Below are 24,222 nucleotides of genomic sequence, written 5' to 3'. Positions count from 1 at the left end.
TCCTGTCCTCGAGCCCATTTCCTAGAAGATACCATCAGAAGGCGCCCCACACCCACCTCCCTGATGGCCAGATGGCGTTCAGAGCCAGCTCCCCAAGTGCCCGCCGCACCCCCCCATCCCCAGGGAGCTGAGACCCCAGAGAGCACGCTCAGGTCTAAAGGCAATGCCATGGTGACACTGCCCTGAGTCTTCTCCTCTGCTTACAGCTGGGACCCCACTCCTGGACAGACTTGTGTTTGGCCTGCCCGGCCCCGTGGGCTCCGGGCGGAACAGCTGGGGAATCTAGTGGGCCCTCCTAGCTGTCATTTAAAGGGGCTCCTGGAGCACTTCCTGACAGAGTGGCCTGGAAAGGTCACTGTGTCCACCTGCCCATCGAGCACCCGCGCGCCAGGCTGCCTCACCACATTCCAGCAGAAAGCAGCAGGGACCAGACAACTGTAAAGAGAAAACCCCTCCTCCTCTGAGCTGAAACTTTTTTCTGAAGCTTAGACATGGAAGTTCAACCCGCAGAGCCACGAGACAACGTCTGTCTTCTGAGATGCCCTTCTCAGGTCAGGACCTTGAATGCTTTCTTTGTCGCCCCCATTTGTACAAGCATCCTTTACATTTATGTCTCATAGATTGCAGACAGTTTCCTCTTATTTGCTTTTTCCGTCTGTTATGTTACTAAAATCAGCTAACCCATTTGTTAAACTTTGCTTGCTTAGAAAGTCCTTCCTGTATTTTCAGATGGTAAGATAATCCTCGAAGTTTCCTAATTGTTTTCTGATTTAATGTGCTTCTTTAGTGCATGTGTTATTACACTGTACATGGCATGATTAAAAGATTCACGTTTTCGTTACCTGGACTGGATGTACACCCTGATCTCCCCACCCCCAGCGACCACACACTCCAACTAGACTTTCAATCCAGAGGTAAAGCCCATGTGACACATCAGAACACAGTATATGACCCGTGTTGTGCAAGGCTCTGTCCGATACTCTCAGAAAAATGGAGAGCTCTGAATGGCTGGCGTTTATTCTAAGTGAAAGTAACTACATGTTGTCAGAATCCATCCATCATGCCCACGCTGGCAGAATCTGCACTTGCTTTTCCGACAAATTAGAAGCAACATCCATAAGAAGTCATACTTCAACGTGATTAAAAAGCAACCCAAGGAACATGAATCCAGGCAATTCTTGACCGTTCACCAATTTTCTAGGCAGTGAGCACATTCTTTATTGAAAAACAGTACAGAAGTTTCATCTTTCTTTTTAATCTTAAATATTTCATATTTTTCTGAGCTTTGTTATTGCCACAAAGACGAGTAGTCTACTATTACAGAAGTACCAGTTCTAGAATTGACTTCTCTGGTTATAAAAATTTTGGCTACAAAAATTTATTCTGGGGGTTAGTTCCTTTTCACAAGGCTATATCAGCCGCTCAATTCCCAGCCCTACCGTGTGGGCAAACTGCGTGGATCCTCGGTTTCCTTAGAGGCTGGCGACCACATGCTCCTGAATGGAGACGGTCTGGGAAGACCTACCTGCTGCTTCTGGAAAATGCCTGTCTCGGGTTAGTACACTCAGATTGGGACAAGACCTCTTCCTGCTTCCCTGACAATGCAGAAGAACGGGCTTCAACACGGCCCAAGAGCAAGCCTGAGCAGACCTCCCACAACCTCCAACTGGACCCTGGCTGCCTCCCACTGCCTCCCAATATCTATTTCACGGGCAAACAGAGGTGGTGCCAACGTCCTGTCCAAGCAAGAAGAGAGAGGATGCTGAGACCACAGCCCACATTTTCTACAGTTTAATGAACGGCTTGACCCTTGGGGGACCCAGAGACCCTTTCATGGGATCTCCTAGGTCAAAAATATTTTCATAATTATACTAAGTATTTCCCTTTTTCACTGTGTTGGTATTTCAATGATGGTGATGGTTAACGACAGATCAGCCATCAGGGAAATGCAAATCAAAATGACCACGAACCACCACTTCACATTCCCTAAGAGGGCTGTGCTTACAAAGATGGGTAAAGGCAGAGCTGGTGAGGACTAAGAGCCCTCATTCCCTGCAGGTAGGGATGCCAACTGCTGCAGCCACTCTGGAAAATGGTCTGGAAGTTCCTCAAAACAGAGTTACTATGTGACCCAGCAACTCCACTCCCAGATGTGAACGTAAGAGGAACGAAAAGTATGCCCACATACAAACGTGCATCCACGTGGTCAGAGCAGAAATATGAATAATAAACACTGCAGAAAAAATCCGAAGGTTCATCAACTGGTATTTAGCTAAACGAAACAAGGTGTTATCCACCTGTAAAAAGGAGCTGGGTACTGACGCATGCTCCAGCACGGACGGATCCTGGAGACATCATGGGAAGAGAAAGAAGGGCCACCTATTGCAGGATTCCATGCATATGAGATGACCAAACCAACACGAAGAGACAGAAAGGCGGGCTTCCCTGGTGGCCCAGTGGTAAAGAATCAGCCGGTAGCAGACACGGGTTTGATCCCTGCTCAGGAATGATCCCATGTGCCTAGGAACAACTAAGCCTGTGAACCACATCTCCTGAGCCTGGGCATCACCACGAGAAGCCCCTGCGATGGGAAGTGCACACACTGCAGCAGAGCTCCGGCCCTGAGCACAGAAGCCTGCACAGCAACGAAGACCCAGCGCAGCCAAAGCAATGAACGGGACAGACAACGTGCGTCAGCAGCTGCCGGGCGCCGGGGGGGTTCAGGGAAACGGCAGTGACTCCGAATGGGTACATATTTTTCCAGGTGAAAGCGATGAAAAAGGTTCTCGAGTTGACTGTGGTGATGGCCACACAACTCAGTGAATATGCTAAAAACTACTAAATTGTTCACTGTGGTTCAATTTTATGATACGTGAATTATATCTCTAAAAAACTTAATATGAACAGCAGCACCAAGTGGCAACATCTGACACACATCAATGCAGTGGCACCAAAGGGCATGAATAAATACTGTGTTCTTCATCAGTTACTAGCAGTTTAAAAAAAAAAGTTCACTTCAGAAAGTGATAAATAGAAACTGTTCACAGCATTAAATCTCAGCTCTTGAGTATACACACACTCTGAGACACAATGGAACCACACACAGAGGCACTTCTCCTTAACATCAGTGTGACGACTACTTCTAGGGAAAAGCACTTGAGATTAAGCTGCAAGCTAGCTGTGTTTTTTCATGGAATGCTATTTTTATTTGAAAGGACAACCAATATAGTTATTTGTCAGCTATTTTCTCAAAAACAAATAAAGTGAGCCTGTCAAGGATAAAGTAACTAACAGTTTTTGCAGCCAATGACAGAATTCATGACTTCAAGCAAAAATGACAATTTTGGAAAACCTGTATCTGCACCATGAACCCGAAAGCCTCTCAAAACTTAAAGACTTTCCCAATGAGTTTAGTACAGAGGAGATTCTTCGATACAGCATACCGGAAGGTGCCGACAACTGGAAGGGGTGGCTAACCCAGTGAACCGTCATTCTCAAATGATCGCTATAAGACATTATAAAACTGTGTGTGGCTAAGACAGCCATTCAAGGTGGAGGGCAAACCAATGGATGTTAACCTAACAGTGCAGGAAAAGCTCACCGACAGGGGTTCAGATTACAAGTGACCTTGAAGAAACTACCCTTGGTTGGGTCTGGGTGTGAAATCAAATACAACTGTCACAAAGGCGCCTCCCTCCTCCAACCACCTCTTTGTCTGAAACTGATTTTCTTGTGTACTACTGAATGCAGAAGCGGACTTAAGAATGTACCTGTCATTTACTAAGTCAGACATTAAACAGATTTGCAAAAAAGTCAAACAATGCAACCTCCCTCACCTACAACTTTTCAGGTGTGGAAAAACAGTCCCTTTCTGTACATGAAAATGTTATTTATATCAACATGGAATGCACGTGTGTTATTTTCAAATAGGTAAACATTTCTAAATCACCTCAGTTTTAATTTTAATATGGTAAGTAAGTAAGTAAAGTTGCTCAGTCGTGTCTGACTCTTTGTGACACCGTGGACGGTAGCCTACCAGGCTCCTCTGTCCACGGAATTTCCCAGCCAAGAGTACTGCAGTGGGTTTCCATTTCCTTTCAGGGATCGAACCCAGGTCTCCGGCACTGCAGGCAGACGCTTCACCGTCTGAGCCACCAGGAAAGCCCTTTTAATATGGTAAATATCAATAAATACAAGCCACAATATAAAAGCCTTCTGTGGGCCCCACAATGGTTGTTAAGAGTAGAAACAGGTCTTGAGACCAAGAGGCCTGAAAAGGGTGAGATGGGATCGTCTTTCCCCTGGTTATTAGCTACACCGTGGTTTCCCGAAGCTCTGATGGCCCCTGAACTTACCTCTACAGCCACGCACCCTGCAAAAAGCTCAGCTTCCAAAATTTTGTTAGTCACACAGTCGTGTTTGACTCTTTGCGACCCCATGGACTGAAGTCCACCAGGCTCCTCTGTCCATGGAATTCTCCGGGCAAAACAACTGGCATGGATAGCCATTCCCTTCTCCAAGGGATCTTCCCAACCCAGGGATGGAATCTATGTCTCGAGCAATGCAGGCAGATTCTTTACTGTCTGAACCACAAGAGAAGCCCCCAGGCTCCAAATTATGCTACCTAAGTTTAAATCCAGAGAAATCATTTGCTAACTATCTGACCTTGGACTGGTTTCCTGTCTAAGCCTCAGTTTTCCAACTGACTATTTATCTCATAGGGTTGCTTGGAGGATTCAGTGACAAAACATTAGAGAGGATCTCAGAGGGAGCAGTGGGCAGGCATTAGTTTGCAGGGATGACCACACCTCGATGGAGTCAACGGCCAGGGGGCAACGGAGCCCCAGTGCACACGCACAGCTGATGACTCCACTCCAAGTGAACCACGGGGCGAGGCCAGTTACCAGACGGAGACTTCAAGAACTTGGAGTGGCACTATGGTCAGCCAGCACCATCTTTCTGAAATCCAGGGGTGAGGGGCACAGATTGCTCACTGGCCTTATGTCTCTGAAACAGAAGGCACAGCTCTGCTTCTGTTCTAATGCCCTCTGGGAGCTCTGACCCCACCAGCACCAAAACTGCCTCCCCAGGAGCGGGGAGGGGGCCTCTGATCACAGCAGAAGGGAGAGAGGCACGTGCCTTAAATATAATAACTGAACCGGCTGCAGTGCACACCGCACGACGGGCTTCTGCTAAAGACCATTGTGATCAGATAATTGGGAAAGGGGAAGGTTTTCAAAATTTCGAAAATAAAAAATTGAGCAACATTAACTTTGATCTGCAACAAAGGGAGAGTTTTTGAAGAAATCCACTTTCTGTAACCACTGTGCTATTTTAGAGCAGCTGTCCACCCAAATGGCAAACACAGCCAAAAAGTCAACTCAAGTATAACTGGGGAGGGGGGGGGTTGTTGCTGGATGATGGTGCCTCAGACGAGGTGTATTTTGTCAGCAGCAGCTCATTAATTTTAAGTGTCATGGGAACCTGCAGTTTTACTCCTCCAAGTAATTATCTTTTGTCTTAACTTGTAAGATTCTCCAGAAGAGGAAAGGAAAAAATATCCACTCTCACAGGAAAAGCCTAAACCCTGTGAAGATGAGACAGAAAGTTCAATGTACAGAGGACCCACACATGCTGCCTCCAATTAAAAGAATAATTGGACTCATTACTTTAAGAAAGTGTTTATCACCAAAAACAGTATTAGGAAATTATATTGTATACTCAGATACAAACAGCTGTGCATTAATGAACACATATATTGATTTGTATACACACTCTCTGAAAGTTAAATGGCCTGTAGCAAGGGTTTCCATACCACAGCAAGCAAAACCTTTAAATCCAAAGGCGGGTATTCTGACTGAGGGTCACTTCAGGCTCGAGAAGGTAAAATTTGCTCCCAATGGGGGATGAAAAAGAAATGGGCAACAGCTTCACTAGCAACCTTTGATTGCATGAAAGGTGGAAAGCCACACTTTCCAAGGAGGACCTCACGTCTGAGGAGGACCTTGGACCTCCAGAGGGTTTGTACTAAACCACGTTCCCCCATCTGACTCTGTCCACAAAGTCAGATCCTGACAAGATTCCCAGGGGATCCTCCAGGCCTTTAAAACCCTCACTCCATACACAAGCTGGACCAGACCGGCCGGTTGTGACTCCTAGCTGCCAGATCCGTAACACATCTGTGCCTCCATTCTCAGAAGATCAAACCAGTGCCTCTGCTTATCTGGCCTCCAGGAATCACTAAAGTACTCAGAAGTCCATGAAACGCTATCCATTCTTCAGAGAAAAGAGCGTTACAGATATAAGAAAGTTGATCTTTTTTAGTGACTTCCCTGGTGGCTCAGACAGTAAAAGCATCTGCCTACAAGGCAGGAGACCCAGGTTCAATCCCTGGGTTGGGAAGATCCCCTGGAGAAGGAAACAGCAACCCGATCCAGTACTCTTGCCTTGAAAATCCCATGGATGGAGGAACCTGGTAGGCTACAGTCCACGATCTTTTTAAAAGCTCCTGCTCTAAGAGCAAAGACAAGACCCCCACTTGAAAAGAGTCCTTCCTCGTAAGGAGAGTATAGCCCCAAACATCCTAATTATTAGCACCAGGAAGGCACTTTATCTGAAAACCAGGAAGTTTTTTCTATCAGGTGAGCAGGAAAAAAGGCCCTTTGAATGGCATCTGGCCAAAGTTCTATGACACCCTGTGATGACCCAGGGTCTAACCTTCACCCTGAAAAAGAAACACAGACAAAAGCCATCATGGAAAGCAGGCAGGAAGGTCTGCCAGCAGACACATGACACATACGAGGAAAGAAACAGCAGAAGGTCGAAGATGGGACTAACCCCCAAATTACGTAAAATGAGACTTGCTCCCTGTGTCAACCCCAAAACAAGAAGGGACAAAAGAAAGAAGAATCGTTATAAATAGAGAAGACTGTGTTATGGAAAGGAAAAGAGGAACACGCCAAGTTTCTGATGGGGAGCCAGATATTTAAATGTAAGCTTCATGTCATTACAAGGCGTCCGGACTCCGGGAAGGCAGGCCCCATCAATCAGCTGGCATCGGATCCTTGTTACTGTACAAAAGCCGCACTTGCTCCCTGGAGCCAGTTCAACTTTGAGTCACTATTGTCTGAAAACAATGGAATGTGTCTGCCAACCTGTGTCAATAGTTCAAAAGGATTTTAATGCTGGCTGTGTGAGTGCTGCAACCTGGTTTGCCCTGGGCCAAAACAGCTCCACTGACTTGGCTGGAGCAGTCACGTGTCAAGCTGGAGCGCGAGAGCGCGTAGGTCGGCTCCGGCTCTGGCTCCATCAGGGTCTTGCTCGGGCTGGGAGCCCCCAGCAATAGCTGGACCTACAGCAGTCCACGTGCACCCTGATCTGGTTATCACAAGCAAGTTCTCCTGGTTTACCTGGTGTTCTGAAAGCCCTCTGGAATTTCCACCCAGTGAAATTCTACCACTTTGGCTACGCTGTGTAACAGGAAAAAGAAACCTGTTGAAAAGACTCTTTAAAGCCAACCTGAATTTTCTTCTCTCTATAAGAACTTGAATCTGTAAGTCATGGAATGTTTTTTCAATCAAAACTTGGCTACCAGGGTACCCAGATCTAGAAATGTGAATACACTGTGGGCAATGATGTAATATACCCAACAGAGTTGGACAGATTTGCCAATTAAACATGTTCCTTACACAGGATCCTAGTAACTGCAGATACTGAAGTCTGAAAAGACAGGATGACCTTTGTGATAATATAAAGGTCAGGGCATCAGAAAGACCATCCATCAGAATGAATGGCTTCTGTCATTGAAAAATGGGTTTACTGGCCCACTTGGCCCCCAAAGGAGCCGAGCAAAGGACAAGACGGATGGCCTGATGGTGACTGACCCCCGCCTGTCCCCGCACCAGTTGGCTCAAGGCACCTGCATTCTCCAACGTGCCGCAGGGGGACCAGAGGACACCCGGGCAGAGGACCTGTCAGGAGAGGGGCCAGTGGGCCGAGAGCAGTCTCCTGCTTTCTCACCCTCAAGAACCAAGACACAGCACAGAGCCACGGCACATACTCCAGCAGGGGACAAGCAATAACTCTGAAGAGCAAATGAAAAAAGTGCTTTTTGCAGCCTGGGGTTTCCTAAAGCCCTACATTCAAGGAGATGAATTCTGAAAGGTCAACCACTTCTGAAGTCAATGGCAAGACCTCTGGCCCACCTCTGGACCTGAACAAGGAATCTCAAGGTTTTGCTGTGAATGGAAAGTAAGTGTGCACAAAAGTTAAACTGGAAAGCACTCCATACACATGATCAACTCTACAAGTTACAAAAGAATGGATAAAAATGCAGAATAAAAATATCAGTACAGAAAAGCAAATACAGCAGTATCGGTATCGTAGTAAGGATTGTTTTCAAGGTTCTCCAAATAAAGTCTGTGGATCTGCCATTGTCCCACACACACTTCCACTCGCCCCCCAGCCAGGAAAGCAACCAGGAAAGGGCATCCTATATGCGCACAACTTTCCCTGCGACTGAAGCGTGCCCTCAAGACAGGCTCGACGAATGTAGCTGGAAATATTAAATACTGAGCAGCTGGGTGAACAGCTCAGCAATTCAATTTACAATGTATGTGATACAAACACATCCTAGCCGAGCATGAACAACAAAATTGATTAAAGATTCTGAAAATCTAATATGTTATCTTAATTTCTTCAGCACTGCAGAGTATTACAGTTCTTTGGAAGAGTCATCAGACCTGAGGCCAGCAACAAAACGGCATCCAGATTCTGTTTCTGAAAACCTACCAAGTGCCAGGCGCCATGCTGAACGCATCCGTCACTCACTGAGTTCTAACAGACACTTGTTTCTCTTTAGTAAGCTGCTATCCACATAGCACGTGATCCATTCAAAGTGCACCATCCAGTGGGTTCCGGCATGTTCACACTTGTGCAACCATCATCACAGTCTAAGTTTAAAGTCCCCATCACCCCCAAACGAAACTCCATCCCTGCCTGTCCTGAACCCAAATGGAAAAAGTCAGGTGCTCTCCACATTTTACAACCGGGGAAACTGGGGCCTAAAGAGATTAAACCACTGGATAAAGACACCTGGTCAAGAAGGTGGACTCGAGCCAGAAGCTCCTCTTCCACCACCAGACCCATCTCCCCAGTCATCTGTCTCTGAAATCTGCCCGAGCCTCTCACCACAGAGCAGGGGCCCTGCCATCCCCAGGAAGAGACATCTACATGCTAAACAAACAGGAGGCGCCAGCACGGCCCTCGGTGTAGGCATGCCCAAGGGCCTGCGTGACCCACACAGCAAACACTTAAGGGAAACAAGAAACGAGGGAGAGCCAATCACCCTGGCGGACGGCTCAGCAGGGTCTGTCTATCACACGTGGAGCAGCTCCTGGTGCTGAGGGTGGGCATGACTCACGCTCCCTCTGGGGCAGCCCTCACCGTGCCAGGTATCTGAAACATACTAACTTCCTGGGATTCTCTTATCATCTACGAGGCTATTTCTAGACTTCCAGATCTTACAATCACATGAGGCATTAACAGCCAATATGGTGCTCTCTACCAGAGAGAAATACAACCTACACCGACTCATTTACCCTTCACAAAAACCTATGAAAAAGCATGCCTACTACCTCTTTAAAGATAAGAAAACTAGAACGGCCTCAAGTAGCGACCCCATCTGGGCAAACAAGCATCGGCATCCTGCTCTCAGCCACAAGGCCAAGTGGCCCCAAATGAGGGGGCAGTGGAGGGCTAACAACACACTTAGCACTCTGCACATTCTCCCGCTCTTAAAGAACAGGCTTCCAACCCATACTCCAACTCAGGAGATTCAGCTGCCCCAGCTGGGAGGGAAAAAAATAATCAAGCTGCAGGAGGTTTAAAAAAAAGGTGAAGAGGATATTCCACAAAAGCATCAGTTAAAGAAAAAAAGCTCTTCACAGCGTCTCCTCGTGGCACACAGAGGGACCCTGGTCCTGTGCATACAACCCACCCCCCCACCACCCAGATAGGGGACCGAATGCACCTCGAAGGTGACCCCAGGGCAGACATAAGTGAAGTCGGCCAAACTACTGATTTTTGGCCCTTACATAAGGCACCGCACCCCACCCCACCCCCCGGAACCGAGCCAGTGTCAATTCAAAAGCAATGAAATCATTCCAGCTGGGAGTCTAATGACATGCTGTTTAAAAAGGCTTGTGAGAAATGTCCCTCTTCAGAAACAGAGGCGCACCAAAAGAGAGGTCTCTGCTATTCCTTCCATTTTCCATTAAGTGCAAAAGAAAAAGAAAAGCATGAGAAGAATACACAATAAGGGGCTGATCTGAGCAGCCCACTCTCACTGAGTTCTCCTGTGAAAGGATAAGAAGAACCAAAGCCAGACTCTTTCTAGACAAACGTATTAATTCCCCTACCCTACCTCACTTATTCTGACAAAGAACAATTACCAATGACAAGAACGTCTCAAACACTGAGTCACTTCAAATTATCAACTTGCGACACAAATACTCAGAGGCACGTTCTGATTGCGTGTTTGGGGCCAAATACGGAGATTACCTACGTGCTTTCCTATGAGGAGCATCTCAGGCTCTGTAGATGGAGGGGTATTTTGGAAACTGAAAAAAAGAGTCCTCAAAATAGAAGTTGTTGGAGGCACTGCTATTGTGACCCTCAAGTTCGCGGAGCCGAGGCTACGAGCACACGTGATGCCGTCCGTGTCACTTCAGACCACGTATTTTAATAAACCACATCCGTTTCCAGTAGGATGCCCAGTGGATTATAAATGAGAACATCAGGGTCCTCTGGAACGTCTGCACAACTAAACACGTGCTGGGGACACCAGGCTCTTGCAGGGGACTGCTGCGGTCAGGGGTCAGACCCCCAGGGATCTGGGTCTGCCCCAGCCTGGCCAGTTAGACACGGAGCGGGAGGGGAGGCGGGGAGAGGGGTGTGCCTTCTCTCCTGTATCAGCTTCCAGGAGCCCTGCTCCTGCCCATGCAGGTTCAAGTTCAGGGGAGAAACGAGATAAAGCAGAACACTGTTGGCAGCTTGGTTAGGTTCTCTTCCCTTCAAACCAGCACAGCCTAAATACAACTGTTTTTCTGGATGTGCAGGCAGATCAGGGTTTGGGGCCAAAGCTGCCCCCATGATAAAGTGTTCCCCACATCTTCTGTGCATTTACTTCCGCTCCTGGGAGGAGAATATAGATGCCAGATCTCCCAACAAACCTCACATCTCCAGCTCACAAAGCAGCAGGAAGCACCACCAGACAAGAGAAACCCAGTGTCACGGAGAACGAGACAGCACCTACTCTCCTGTGCCAAGAAGTCCACAATCCCGAGCACCTGCCCGACTACCCAGTGATGACGGCCTCACCCAGGTCTTCCTGTTTAGAAAATCTGCTCTAACACTTGCACATTCTTCACCTGAGTCACAAATCAAAAGGAAATTGAGACGATCGGTCTTGTAGATTTTTCTTTTGGGAAAATGAGGGCGTTAACTTAAGCCAAGTTATCAATGAATCGATCAAAAAGGAAGGGCAGGGAAAAGGGACACCCTCCTCTCATTCACAGGCTGCACCCCATCTTCTCTTTCCATGCACTCAGAGAACCAACTTTCACCTCGAGAATGACTCTTTGCTCATGCCCCCCAAGCACCCTCCAGTCAGGGAGCGGGGGCTGAGGGGTGGGAGAGCACAGGAAGCCGGACAAGAGCACCACAGCATCCTGCAGAAGCGCTGCACCGAGGGCTCTCACCACTCTGCAGACGGACAAGTCCACGTGGTCCGGCCTAAGGCTCAGCAACTGACACCAGCCTGCTGCTCCCTGAAAGGTGGTCAGGCCCTAGTGCCTTACACACCTAGTCAATTGGGGCTCTGAAGGTGCTCTCAAAACCTGAACTGGAAAAGTCCGTTTTTCTGAATTTGAAGGAGGCCTCCTCTGAACCCCAGACAGAAGAAGCAAGTGGGCTGGCACTGGTCCTGGGTAAGCCTGAACCGCGGCCTCATACACATCACCTAGCGTCCCACTGCTCTCTTTATAGATGGCCGGGCCGTGGCCACACCAACAGATCAGGTAAACACCACCTGTACTCCCACCTGGAAACCTCTTTAGGAATATTTGTGTCATTCTGTAGTCTTATGTCACATTTAAACTTCACTTTTGCAACTGATGGGTACCCATAATTAAATCCCATTACAAGGAATTTCAAATAATTCTGCTCAATAGTTACTAAAGAAAGAGTCTCAATTAAAAAAACAAAACAAAACAAAACAAAACCACAAAGCAGGAAAGACAAGCTTAAACTGCTATGGGAATCTGTATGTATTAATCATGGAAACAGAGTTCTCGGGGGTCTGGTCCTGACTGCTTGTGAAAAGCACTGCAGTCCTGGGGTTCACTGCTGACACACTGTAACTCACACTCTAGTAGACACAACCCTGCACCAAGTTTCCCATGGGTCACAAGAGCAAGACAAAGAATGGATGAGAATGGAAAACCGATGGAAACAGGGTGGGATATAAACATTTTTAATCTGAAAAACATACTACTGTCTCAGAGGAGAAAAAACAAAATTTTAGGGATCTTCACCCAGCTAATTGGATCTTCTTGGAAAAGCCACTTCCCTTGAACAGACAGCAATGCCCAACATCCACCATAACAAATGTCAAGGGTAATGATGCCTGTACATGAGACACCAGCCATAATTATTTCTTTATTCTACGATATAAATGAGGACACGCGTTTGAGCAAGCTCCGGGAGATGGTGAAGGACAGGGAAACCTGGTGTGCTGCAGTTCATGGGGACACAAAGAGTTGGACAAGACTGACCAACTGAACAACAAAAATAAGTGAAGGAAGGAACAAATGAACGCCCATCTAGGCTACCTTGCTTGTTTCACACAAGAAGAAATTAAGAATCAGAGAAATTAAATGCCTACCACACAGCTAATTAAGCCTTAAAAAGGTCAGGAAATGAAGCTCATGATGACTGTTTGATGCTGATAAAGACCTTATGGGAAAGGATAAAGGTGGGGGTGGGGGGAACAAATGTGTGCATTATGTAATTTGGTGTTACAGTATAATTTCAATTATCAAGAAATGGCTGTGAAAGGAACAGTATTCCAGAGCTGAATGTTCAGTTTTCCAAGATGACTGCATTCTAGTTTCATCACTTTGGGGCCATGGCCCTGTACTATCAATAACTCCTTTCTCTGGTGGTAAAGACAGTATTTTGAGGAATCTCCTTACACCTTCCTGCTGGGGACCTGCTCCCCAGCCTCACTAAGTCATCTTTAATAATCTGATGTTGGCAGTTCGTGTCCTTGTCCTGGGCCTTCCTCATGTCACAGAGGATGTAGAACAGGGTAGGTAGATAAGCTCAGCTAAATAGGTATTGAAAGCTCACCATGTTTCTAAAATACTGCACCTGAGGCTGAAATTGGCTTTCTCCAAAGCGGACTTCTCATTTAAAAAAAATGAAACAACTTCCTCTGAGTCATGTGAAACTGGAGGAGCTTTCCTAATAGCCTGTGTATTTCTGAGCTGGCTTCAGCCCCCTCCTTCCACTGGCCTCACAAAAAGCCAGCACCGACATCCTCTGGGATTTTTAAGACATAAACCCTCCAGAGTCATGAGCGCCACGCGGCAGCAGCACAAGTGGAGCCCCACACAGAGCCGGGGGCTCCAGGCACTGGCTCTTCGCCGCTGTCAAGCGGACAGGAGCGCAGTTCCACCAGCACCACAGACCGGAGCCGCCACGGAGCACAGCTGTCCACACGCGCACCCTTACAGGGGATGGCGGCCTCTGGGGCAGGGGCATTGCAAAAACTGTGACTCTGAGCTGCAGTCGGCCACTTTTAGTCATGGATACAAGACATCAGCTCTCCCTTTCTTCAACTATAAAGCAAGAAACGCCTCCTGCCCTGACCACCTCCCAGTGACTTTGCTGGAGAGAAAGTAGATGGGATCAAAAGATAATGTAGATGAACACACCCTAAAATCTATTATTTCTATTGTCATTCACGGAAAACAGCTCTCTGGTCTCTCACAAAGGAGATTTCTGAGACCACCCACTAGTTAGAGAAGCCACCCCTTTACATGAACATGTCTACACACAGCTAGCGAACAGAGGCTATACAAACACTTCATTGAGTGCCTTCGTTACAGGTAAGGAGGCTGAGAAATACCGAGCTTCCCTGGTGGCTCAGACAGTAAAGTGTCTGCCTACAATGCGGGAGACCTGGGTTTGATCCCTGGGTCAGGAAGATCCCCTGGAGAAGGAAATGGCAACCCACTCCAGTACTCTTGCCTGCAGAATCCCACGGATGGAGGAGCCTGATGGGCTATAGTCCCCGGGCCAACAGTCAGACACGACTGAGCGACTTCACTTCTTCTACACTGAGATTACTAACCTCATCTGCTCAACAAACTCTAAGGTCTTTAAGTCACATCCCTCATCTCTCTATGCCACCTAAACACAGCCCAAAACAAGAAGCAGGACAAATGAAAAATCATTCAACTGTCAAGGCAGAAATGCCAACAACAGTGCAGGTGGCCAGATTCCCATCACATCCAAGTGATGCTGGTCTTACAGGTCCACGAGTCCAGAAAGACTATGAGTGCTCAGCCGTGAAGGAAAAGAATGAGGCGAACTTTCCTCTGCCTCAGTGACTTACTGGCAACACCGATTTTCTATCGTTTGTAGATGTGGGTGCTCTACGTTCTAGGGTCTCTGTGAGTCCCAGAGAACCTGGGTAAGAGCTCACAGAAAGCAGTCACTGCTGCTGCCACCAGTGATCTTTCTTCTCATTTCCTTTCCCAGCCCCGCCACACCCGACACTAATCCAGTTACTCATCAGTTCTCTCACCCCCCCCCCTGCCGTATTTCTGTATCTGCCTCCACATTTTTGTACTTGCATCCTCCCATCTGTACTGCCACCTTTTAGTCCCTTGTTACCTTGAGCCAGGTAATTGCCTACAATTATAGCCTTTCAATGTGTTTCCTCTTCTTGAAATCACTTCCCTTTATGAAATCCTCTTAACTGATGCCAGCTTAATCTTTTCAGAATATAACTCTGATTAAGTCAGCTCCCTGTTGAAAAACCACTGAGCACTTTCCACGGTCAACTCATTTATACTTTTCTCTTTCTCACAGTCGATCTTTCCTTCTTGTTTTTTGGGGCTACGTGTCCTGCCCCTGGAATGTTAACAGTCAGGGGGAAGAAAACGAGTCCAGTTTCTACTACACATGCATGCCCCTGATTTCACAAGCTGGATAACTGCTGGAATCACAACAGTAAGTGAATGACAACAGCATCTTCACGCACTCATCTCGACCACGCCTGTTCAGATGCGGTATCTTCTGCCTCCAACCCCTACATCTGTGACCTTATGGAATCTACCATCATCTTCACAGACTTAAGACTATGCATCCAACAATCTATTTACCTCGAACACAACTGTTTGGACCATTTTATACCACCAATCTCTCCGTTAAGTGCCTGGTACTTGAAGAAGTATGCAAAATATCACTAACCCAACTCTGCCACCTCCATCATCTTCTCAACATGTGATCTACTCCACCCTTCACTCAAAGCTCTGGATTTTATCTGTTACATCCAAATTCAACAGTGGACCTACCATGTCCGTTGTGAACATGCTTGTGGGTTTTTCCTTTCCTGGGGGTTGACTGGCATGAAGATGAAGCATTGTTGGTGGCTGCTTTGACGTCTTCTGTCTCATCATCTTCCTCCTCAACATCCTCCTCGTCCTGAGAGCTTCCGAAATACACCATGCTGTTGGGCAGCGCAGGAGAACCTGGCGGGGTCAAAAGGAGGGGCATAAACACGGGCCTGAGTCTCCACCCCTTCCAGAGCCCTGTCAAGTGGAAAGTGAAGGTCACTCAGTGGGGTCTGACTCTTTGTAACCTCATGGACTGTACAGTCCGTGGAATTCTCCAGGCCAGAATACTGGATTGGGTAGCCTTTCCCTTCTCCAGAGGATCTTACCAACCCAGGGATCAAACCCAGGTTTCCCGCATTGCAGGTGGATTCATTACCAGCTGAGCCACCAGGGAAGCCCAAGAATACTGGAGTGGGTAGCCTATCCCTTCTCCAGTGGATCTCCCCAACCCAGGAATCGAACTGGGGTTCCTGCATTGCAGGTGGATTCTTTACCAACTGAGCTATCAGGGAAGCCCAAGTGGACCCATGTACTAAATTACAAACTTAAATCCTCATGACTGAGCAGATAAAACAAAGCAATTCATCTCTACTGCCATTTTTATTTTTCAAACATCCTCCAGGAAATAGAACTCTATCTGTGTCCCTTTAACAGATTTCAGGCAAAATGCCCAGCAGGGAGGAGGGACGATGCCATTCACCAAACATAACAAATCAAAAATTTTCAAATCTCATTTGACTATTCTTGAGAAGGGAGTGGGGAAAACACCAAAGACTGAATTGAGCAAAAAAAAAAAAAAAAACACAACAAAAAACCCTACCCACAGTGTCAAGGACATGAGACTATTCTGGGTTACATCGTCTAGACTTAAAAAGTATGAACTTAAGCAAATGAATGTAAAATGAAAAAAAAAGAGAGAGAGAGAGAGACAAGTGATAAAAACAAAATATGACATTTCCTTATAAAAGGAATCTGTCTCATATTCATAGGGGGTGAGTGACAGGTATGGATTCCAAAATCACAATATATTTGGAAGCTACTTTGATATTATGATCAGGTTAATAGCATGTAAAATTATTAAAATAAATTCTTGCATAACACTAACTAGAAGACTGGCTTAAATAAATTTAAAAATCAAAAAAACCTCTTCATAGAACCCAATCCCTTACTCCTTTTACACCTTAACCTCCTCATCGCCAAACGTTTTTGCTTCTGAACCTAAGACAGAACAGTAACACCAGAAAGCAAGCTCAATATTACAAAGAAGCACAATACCGTTCTTCTTTATTAAATCATGAATTTTCAGAAGGAGATCGGTCAATTCACTGGTATACTGTTTGGGACCAAAGGCTGTTAATTTTTTTTTTTAATAATCAATTAGTCAGTTAATTGGTTAATTGATTAATCGATCAATTTTTGAAACCCTTGAGTTAATTTCTGGCAGTAACTTTCATTTTCTTTCCCATTAAGTATCCAGAGAAGAGCTGCCATCAAGTAACAGAAGGATAAATGTTAAGTTCATTTCTTCTCTTGCCAGTGTCCTGTGAATGAGCTAACACTTCAGGAGTATCCGTCAAGATTCAAGTAACTGAATGTGCTCTCCTTCCCAAACTGGATCTCAAACTTCAACCACAATGGCTAATTTAATCATTCCAGCATCAGGGCTACCTGTTCTAACAAGGAAATGGACGTGAACGAGCAGCCTCAGAGCACTGAAGCGGCGAACCACGACTGCCCAGCTCCCGGAAATGCAAAGACAAAGACAGCACCTTCCACTTGTTGTCAGCATGACCTACTGATACTCAAACACCCCAGCCCGCAAGTTATATGGGTCATAGCACTGAATGGAAACGAAACTCCAAAGGGATGTGTGTGACAAACACTCTGTATAACATAACTGGAGACACTCTGACCAAAGCCATTTCCTTTGTTTTCTCCCCTTTGATCATTTCCAATTAGAAGCAGGTTCTCAACAGAAGGAAGGTCTGTCAGAGGCTTTGGGGAAAACCATCTGATCAAGCAGAAGTTAGAAGATGAAGCTTTTTAAAAAAAAGAAAAGAGGAGGAAATATCTGGCCTTCTTCCTACTAGAACAATATATTTACCCTTGTACTAAGTGGTTTTAAAACAACTAGTACAAGACTGAATAGAAAAAGAAGTGACACCATCCTTCCCAGCTTTGTACTTAAAAGTTTCCAGTCGGAACATATCATTCACAGAGACACACAAAGTACCTCCAAGGCCAAATGTACCTACACCGATAGGTCATTTCCTAAATCTAACCTTAAAAAAAAAAAAAAATCTTTATTGAATTTATTACACAACTGCTTGTGTTTTATGTTTGGTTTTGGCCATGAGGCATGTGGGATCTCAGCTGCTCACCCAGGGATAAACCCACACCCCCTGCACTGGCAGGTGAGGTCTTAAGCCTCTGGACCAACAGGGAAGTCCCCTAAATCTAGGCGTTTAAGGAAAAAACCAGGAAACCTTATTTCAGCGCTCAAAAAGAGGTTCTGAGTTAAAAAAAAATTATAAAGAAAGAAAGGAAAGGAAATTTCCCATAAACTCCAACTCATTCTAGCATGTGACATGACATCAAGTAACACATTACATGCTGTCAGACAGAGCTGGGGACCCAGCACTTGCCAGTGACAGACTCAGCCATTAAATTTTCCTCTTCAGTAAAAGAAGAACGAGGTTAAACACATTTCTTCAAGTTCCTTCAAGATCAAAATAGCCACACCTAATTTCTCTTACAGTAAAGCCTCCCTGCACACTGTGTCGGATGCGCTGACCAGCGCGGCTGAAATCAGAAAGCGGACTATACAGGACCACGCAGAGCAGGTGTGTGTGTAGACCCTGCAGTCACTTCCACAGCTCACTCTGCCCTCCACTGGAGGGAAGCAGGATTGCAGGATGGAATTTCAGGAGGTCAGCCAGTACCCCCTTGCCTTGCTCCATCACATCAGGATCAGGAGAGAAGGCAATAAACTCTGCAACTGAAGCCATCTGGGAGCAAAGCAAGTCTGCCCAATTCTGGGCAAAATCCACACGAACCACATGAGAAATTAAGAAGTAACTGCCACCTACAGAGTCTGTTGAGGATTTTTTGAAACTCAAACCCAATACATGAAGCATCACATTCCTTATGTTCAAAACTCTGAGAAAGGGGTGAGCACTAAATTTATGCCAAAGAACTAAAACGGAGGAAATGTTCAGGAGCTCAGTTCAGGACCCAAGTTTCATTAATATCCTACAGAAAGCAAACAGGGTAATTTTAACAAAAGAAAAAAGCAACCAAACTTATGAATCCATTTCTTTAAGCAGCTTCTCAGCCAAGTATACACAGTGATGTAACCTGATGCGTGTTCTATAGGGAAATGTGCAGTAGGAAGCAGAACACCAGCGAAGGGGTGGGGAGCGTGCTCCCTGCGGGAGTCACTCTTAAAGCAAAACTTACAATAATATAAGATTTTTCTGATGGGACTGGCTCTGCAGTCAAGAGGTGGAAAAGACACAAGTATGGGGGCACAGGGGATAAAAGTGATTGCTTTCACCCTAAAAAGTAATGTGGGTTCCCTCCTAAATGACTTGCTGGTTGGACCTAAAGACAAAGCATCAACAAAATAAAAGACAATACAGATGCTCAAATAAGAAGAGGAATGGAGACTCTTGTGATGAAAGGAGAAGGGATCAGTGGAGGAAAAAGACTAGTGCTTGATAAGAAGCAGCCTTGGGCAGAAAGGTCAGAGCTAACAGAGTCAGGATGCCCTTGGCTCAAATAATAAGCCTGTGCCAATTCTCCCCTCTGCATCATGGCCTGGGTAGAGCCTTACCACCTTCCACGTTTCATTTAAAAAGCCACTGCAAATCTCAGGAGTGGCCCCATCAACTATAGCTTCTCCCCCAGAAGGAACATACCTTCAGAATTTTTCTGGGTACCTGCATACCTGTACCTCTTGTTAACCTTGTTAACAAGTTAAAGCATGCAGAAAAGACTAAATCCAACAACAATGAATATTCCAAACCTCGGTCACCACACAGCTACTGGTAATCCCTCTAAGACCCGCTGACATGTCCACTTAGAAGTGATGGAGAGGGTCATGCCAACATTCCAGATCAGGGGGAACCACAGCAACCAGGAAAAAGCAGCAAAAACAGCTTTTCTTTCTCTCTCATTGACACAAAACCAGGAAGATCATCTCACATGGCATAACCAAGGTGATAGGGAAACACAGACGGCTAAATACCTAGAAAATAACTGCAGAAGAACCTCAAATACATAAGAGAGCCAAAAGCATCTGAGAAACCAAACTATCGGACATTCACAGAGAGCATTTCTCTCTTCTTAGCCAAGATACAAGCTCGATTAGCTAATTTACAAATAAGCTTAGAGGAGGAGGAATCTGTAAACAGATGAAGGAAAGGGTATTTCGAAGCCTTGCAAACAGCCAGTAGTCTGGATTATTTATCACTGGTAAAATCACCCCCTTCCTCCTTATAAAATGGGTGAATGGGTCCATTTGCTAATCCAGTTGAAGCTGTGTGCATGGAAAGTTAACATTTAGCATCTGAAAACAGAAGACTGCGTGTTTTTAGAATTTTTGATTAAAAATGGTCTGCAACTCATGGATTCTCACACTTAAGAAGCAAACTTCCTCTCTAGAAAATTTATTAGGGAAACTTTTTGCCTCCAAACATCAGGTGAAGTAAACTTTTGAAAACCTCATTGTGGGCCTAGCATTCAGGAAAATGGGGCATGGATCTACAGAGATGAAAATAGGATGGGAGAGATGGGAAATACAACAAGGAAAAGCTTCCTCCAGAAGAGAAATCATCCCCTCCCATGGCAGACCACTACGGTAAAAACAAGGGGTCTGAGAAAGGGCTGAGCGGCCCCTACCTGGGTCCTGGGGTGGGCTCCCTCCCCTCCGCAGGTACCAGCCCCTCTTGTGAGGTTAATCAACAAGTCAGAGAGGTTATCTCATCACACAGAATAACTCCATCTATCTCCTCCATGGGCTTCCCTGGTGGCTCAGAAGAAGGTAAAGAATCCGCCTGCAGCGCAGGAGACCTGCATTAGATCCCTGGGTTAGGAAGACCCCTTGGAGGAGGGCTTGGCAACCCACTCCAATGTTCTTGCCTGGAGAATCCCATGGACAGAAGAGCCTGGAGGGCTACAGTCCACAGGACTCGCAAAGAGTCGGACATGACTGAGCGACTAAGCACATCTCCTCTACAAACTCTGTAGTTTTAAAGCAGTCATCAATGAAAGGTGAGTGCTTTTAATGTGTTATGAGGGTTATGGATGGCATCAGAGAAGGCAATGGCACCCCACTCCAGTACTCTTGCCTGGAAAATCCCATGGATGGAGGAGCCTGGTGGGCTGCAGTCCATGGGGTCACTAAGAGTCGGACACGACTGAACGACTTCACTTTCACTTTTCACTTTCATGCATTGGAGAAGGAAATGGTAACGCACTCCAGTGTTCTTGCCTGGAGAATCCCAGGGACAGGGGAGCCTGATGGGCTGCCATCTATGGGGTCGCACCAGCAGCACGGATGGCATAGGGAACGGGGGGCAGGGGGTATACACGTGTACTTACAGTTTTCTATTAAAACCACAGGCAGATTTTTCTCTCCTGATTATTCAAGCGCATTAGCAAACGTAAAAAAAAAAATCTGAACTTGGATCAGTCGGTGGAATCGGGAGTGCAGAACGCATCTGTGCTTTGCCAAAGCCGTATTTCATTACTTTTCAGAATTAGTTGGCAATGTCTCCACAATATTTACTGAAGTGAAAACCAAATGTTTTCATCTGGACAAAAATCAAACTGTGGTATGTTACAACCACAACAGAAATCATTTTAATCCAAAAGCTTGCTTTCTCTAATTTGGGCTGCGGTTTCTGTAAAATTGGATTCTTCTCTGTGAATCATGTACACACAAGCCCTCTTTCTCATTATCTTCCCTCCCCCGACCAGTTCTTTATCTTAACAAGCTAAACATAGCTCGTTCTGCTAGATTTTGGAAAAGACCCTAAAGGGATTCCCCGCCCGCTGTCATTTAGCTGGGGAGTCAAATTCTGTAGCTTGAGCTCACACACTCCAGGCTGTGCCCCGGATTTGGCATGTTTGTGATGGATCTTCAGGATACACACAGAGAATGGAAGCAATCGGGCCCTATTACCACGTGCTCAGACGCTCAGTCGGGTCCAGCTTTTTGCAACCCCATGGACTGCAGCCCACCAGGCTCCCGTTTCCATGGAATTCTCCAGGCAAGAACACAGAAGCCGTTTGCCATTTCCTATTCCAGGGGATCTTCCCGACCCAGGGATGTTCTCTATCACTAATGCCACCTAGGAAGCCCATTATCATATTAAAAAACCAAACTTCAAAGGGAACAGGTCGGGACTGGGCCGGGAGCAGGGAGATAGTTATTCACTGATTTTCTGAGTTCCAGGAGAGGAGAGCTACATCCTTTGAAACCGAACAGTTACCAGAGAAAGTGGGTGCGACCTTGGCCTGTTAATCCCACCATCTACGTACCCAGCACTGAGCCAAGCACCTGTGACCCACACCCGCCCCGCACACCCACACACCTCATCCAAGTGCCCCAGGAGACCAGGACAACTGTGACGCACAGCCTGATGGTCTGCCTCTTCCACGTCAGCCTTTACAATTTACCAGGGAATAAGAATTTCCACCAGGGCTTTCCAAGCCCTGCCCATTCCCATGTAACTCTTAAGATCGGGTACTAAATCCATCTGCTATTTTCTTTAGAGTGATTTACTTTCATGATTTAAATGACTTTTCTCTATTATATCAGTATAAATTTAATATCATGTGCCCTAAAAAGAAAAGGTAATTAACATTACGATCAAAGTTTCACCCTACTTCATATTAATATTAAAGGTTAAAGGTAATTAATATTACGATCAAACATTCACCCTACTTCATTTATGGCGCCACCAAGCAGCAGGACTCGGGGAAGAGCCCTCCAGCCGAAGTCCAAACGCAAAGGGAGGCCCTAGCTCCTTATGGTACAAGGAGAAGGCTGGGTAATGGGGCCTCTACTGAAACTGGTCTTCCTTTTATTACACACATATCAAAACCAAGGGCGCCAGTCATTGGACTACATGGAGTCTGAAAGTCCAGGATGACGTGCCAGCTTGGCAGTCATGTACCCTCTTGTCGGGAGACTCACGTTTACTTGCCTGTACAATGGGCTTAGTATCTTCAGATGTAACAACTGTGATGACCCCGAAGGCTGTGAGGTAACACAGGACAAAGCACTCTCGACACCCACGTGGCAGTGCCATTTTTAGGGTGACACACAGCTCAGGAACAAAACAACTCACAACTATGAAAGCAGGCTGCCCCTTCCACAGATGAGGGCAAAGGTGATTTACTTCCTACCTGCTTTCCTAAATGGGAGAGTCTGCAGACTGGCCACTGGGAGAGGATGGGGTGGGGCCCAGAAAGAGGACGGAGACACAAAACGAACTCAGTAGTTAGTCTGGAATTTGGGAACAAGTGGCAGAGCAACGCCTGTGAGGGCTGGAAAGCTTCAGCCCTTGGGAGCCTTTTTTCAGGAAGAACAGCGAGGAAGTGGCGATGTGACTGTCCTCTCAGAAGCCTCCTCTGCAGTTACGAGTTCCCAGGTGTGGCTGCCTGACCCCACGATTAGGCAATGCCTCCAGCAGAGCAGAGCTTGGGAAATCCCATGGACAGAGGAGCCTGGTGGGGTACTCAGTCCACGGAGTCGCAAGGGTCGGACACGACTGAGCCGCCACCACCACCACCAGAGCGGGGCACATGTTTTCTTTGCAAGAGCCCTGACATGAGGGTCTCAGCAACGAAAACCACCTTCCCTCCTGACAGTTCACAGGGAGACCTGACCCAGCCGAGCACAGAGACGGGAGAAAGCGCCTTTAATTAGCAGCTGAACAAGCGGCTTCCTATCTTCCCCCGTTGTCATCTACACCCATGGCTTGAAACACACATGAACAAGCACACATCCGGATCTCCCTGCTGCAAATGAACACAACGCACAGGTCACACCACACGGAGAGCGCAGTGGGCTCAACCTATGTAACTTCCACCCATCACGTATGCAACGGGAAACAAGTCAGAAATTCACTTCACTGCGGCCACACAGAGCCCATCCCAAGTGTGCTCTCTCCACAGGGAAAGCGCCCACGGACCTTAATAGAGACGTAAATACAGGGCAAGGGGCACCGTGCCTCTAGGACGTGGACACTGGCCACTTCAGCGCTGTCAGCTGTCGGCCAGGTGCGCCACAAACAAAACAGGACTAACCTTACTTCCAGATTTCTGCCCCCATCGACCTTCTTTCTCTAAATGGGATTTCAGAAAGGACGAGAAATACTGAGGCAATCAGCAGAAAGTAGGGAAGAGGCCGGAGACAATCTGAGAAGCACACTGACTCGGTGCCGGCAGCCACAGGCGGGAGCAAGGACTGGCTTCATCTCCAGGGAGGGCAGAGCCTGGTCAGGGGCCAGCTGGCCTGGAGCAC

General features: G+C 46.6%; 1 protein-coding gene across 1 annotated transcript in view; it reads right to left on the bottom strand.

The window, feature by feature from the left end:
• The window catches only part of JARID2 (jumonji, AT rich interactive domain 2), a 231,696-nt gene that overhangs the window by 26,896 nt on the left and 180,578 nt on the right, over positions 1-24,222 (bottom strand). The window contains exon 5 of the mRNA XM_010848827.1: positions 15,645-15,821. Within this exon, the coding sequence (XP_010847129.1) occupies positions 15,645-15,821 (177 nt within the window). The remainder of the gene's footprint in view (positions 1-15,644; positions 15,822-24,222) is intronic.

This window comes from Bison bison, unplaced genomic scaffold, assembly GCF_000754665.1.
Source record: "Bison bison bison isolate TAMUID 2011002044 unplaced genomic scaffold, Bison_UMD1.0 scf7180017864274, whole genome shotgun sequence".
Classification (NCBI taxonomy): Eukaryota; Metazoa; Chordata; class Mammalia; order Artiodactyla; family Bovidae; genus Bison; species Bison bison.
Note: the sequence above shows the minus strand (reverse complement) of the source record. Positions and strands in the feature narration are given on the sequence as shown.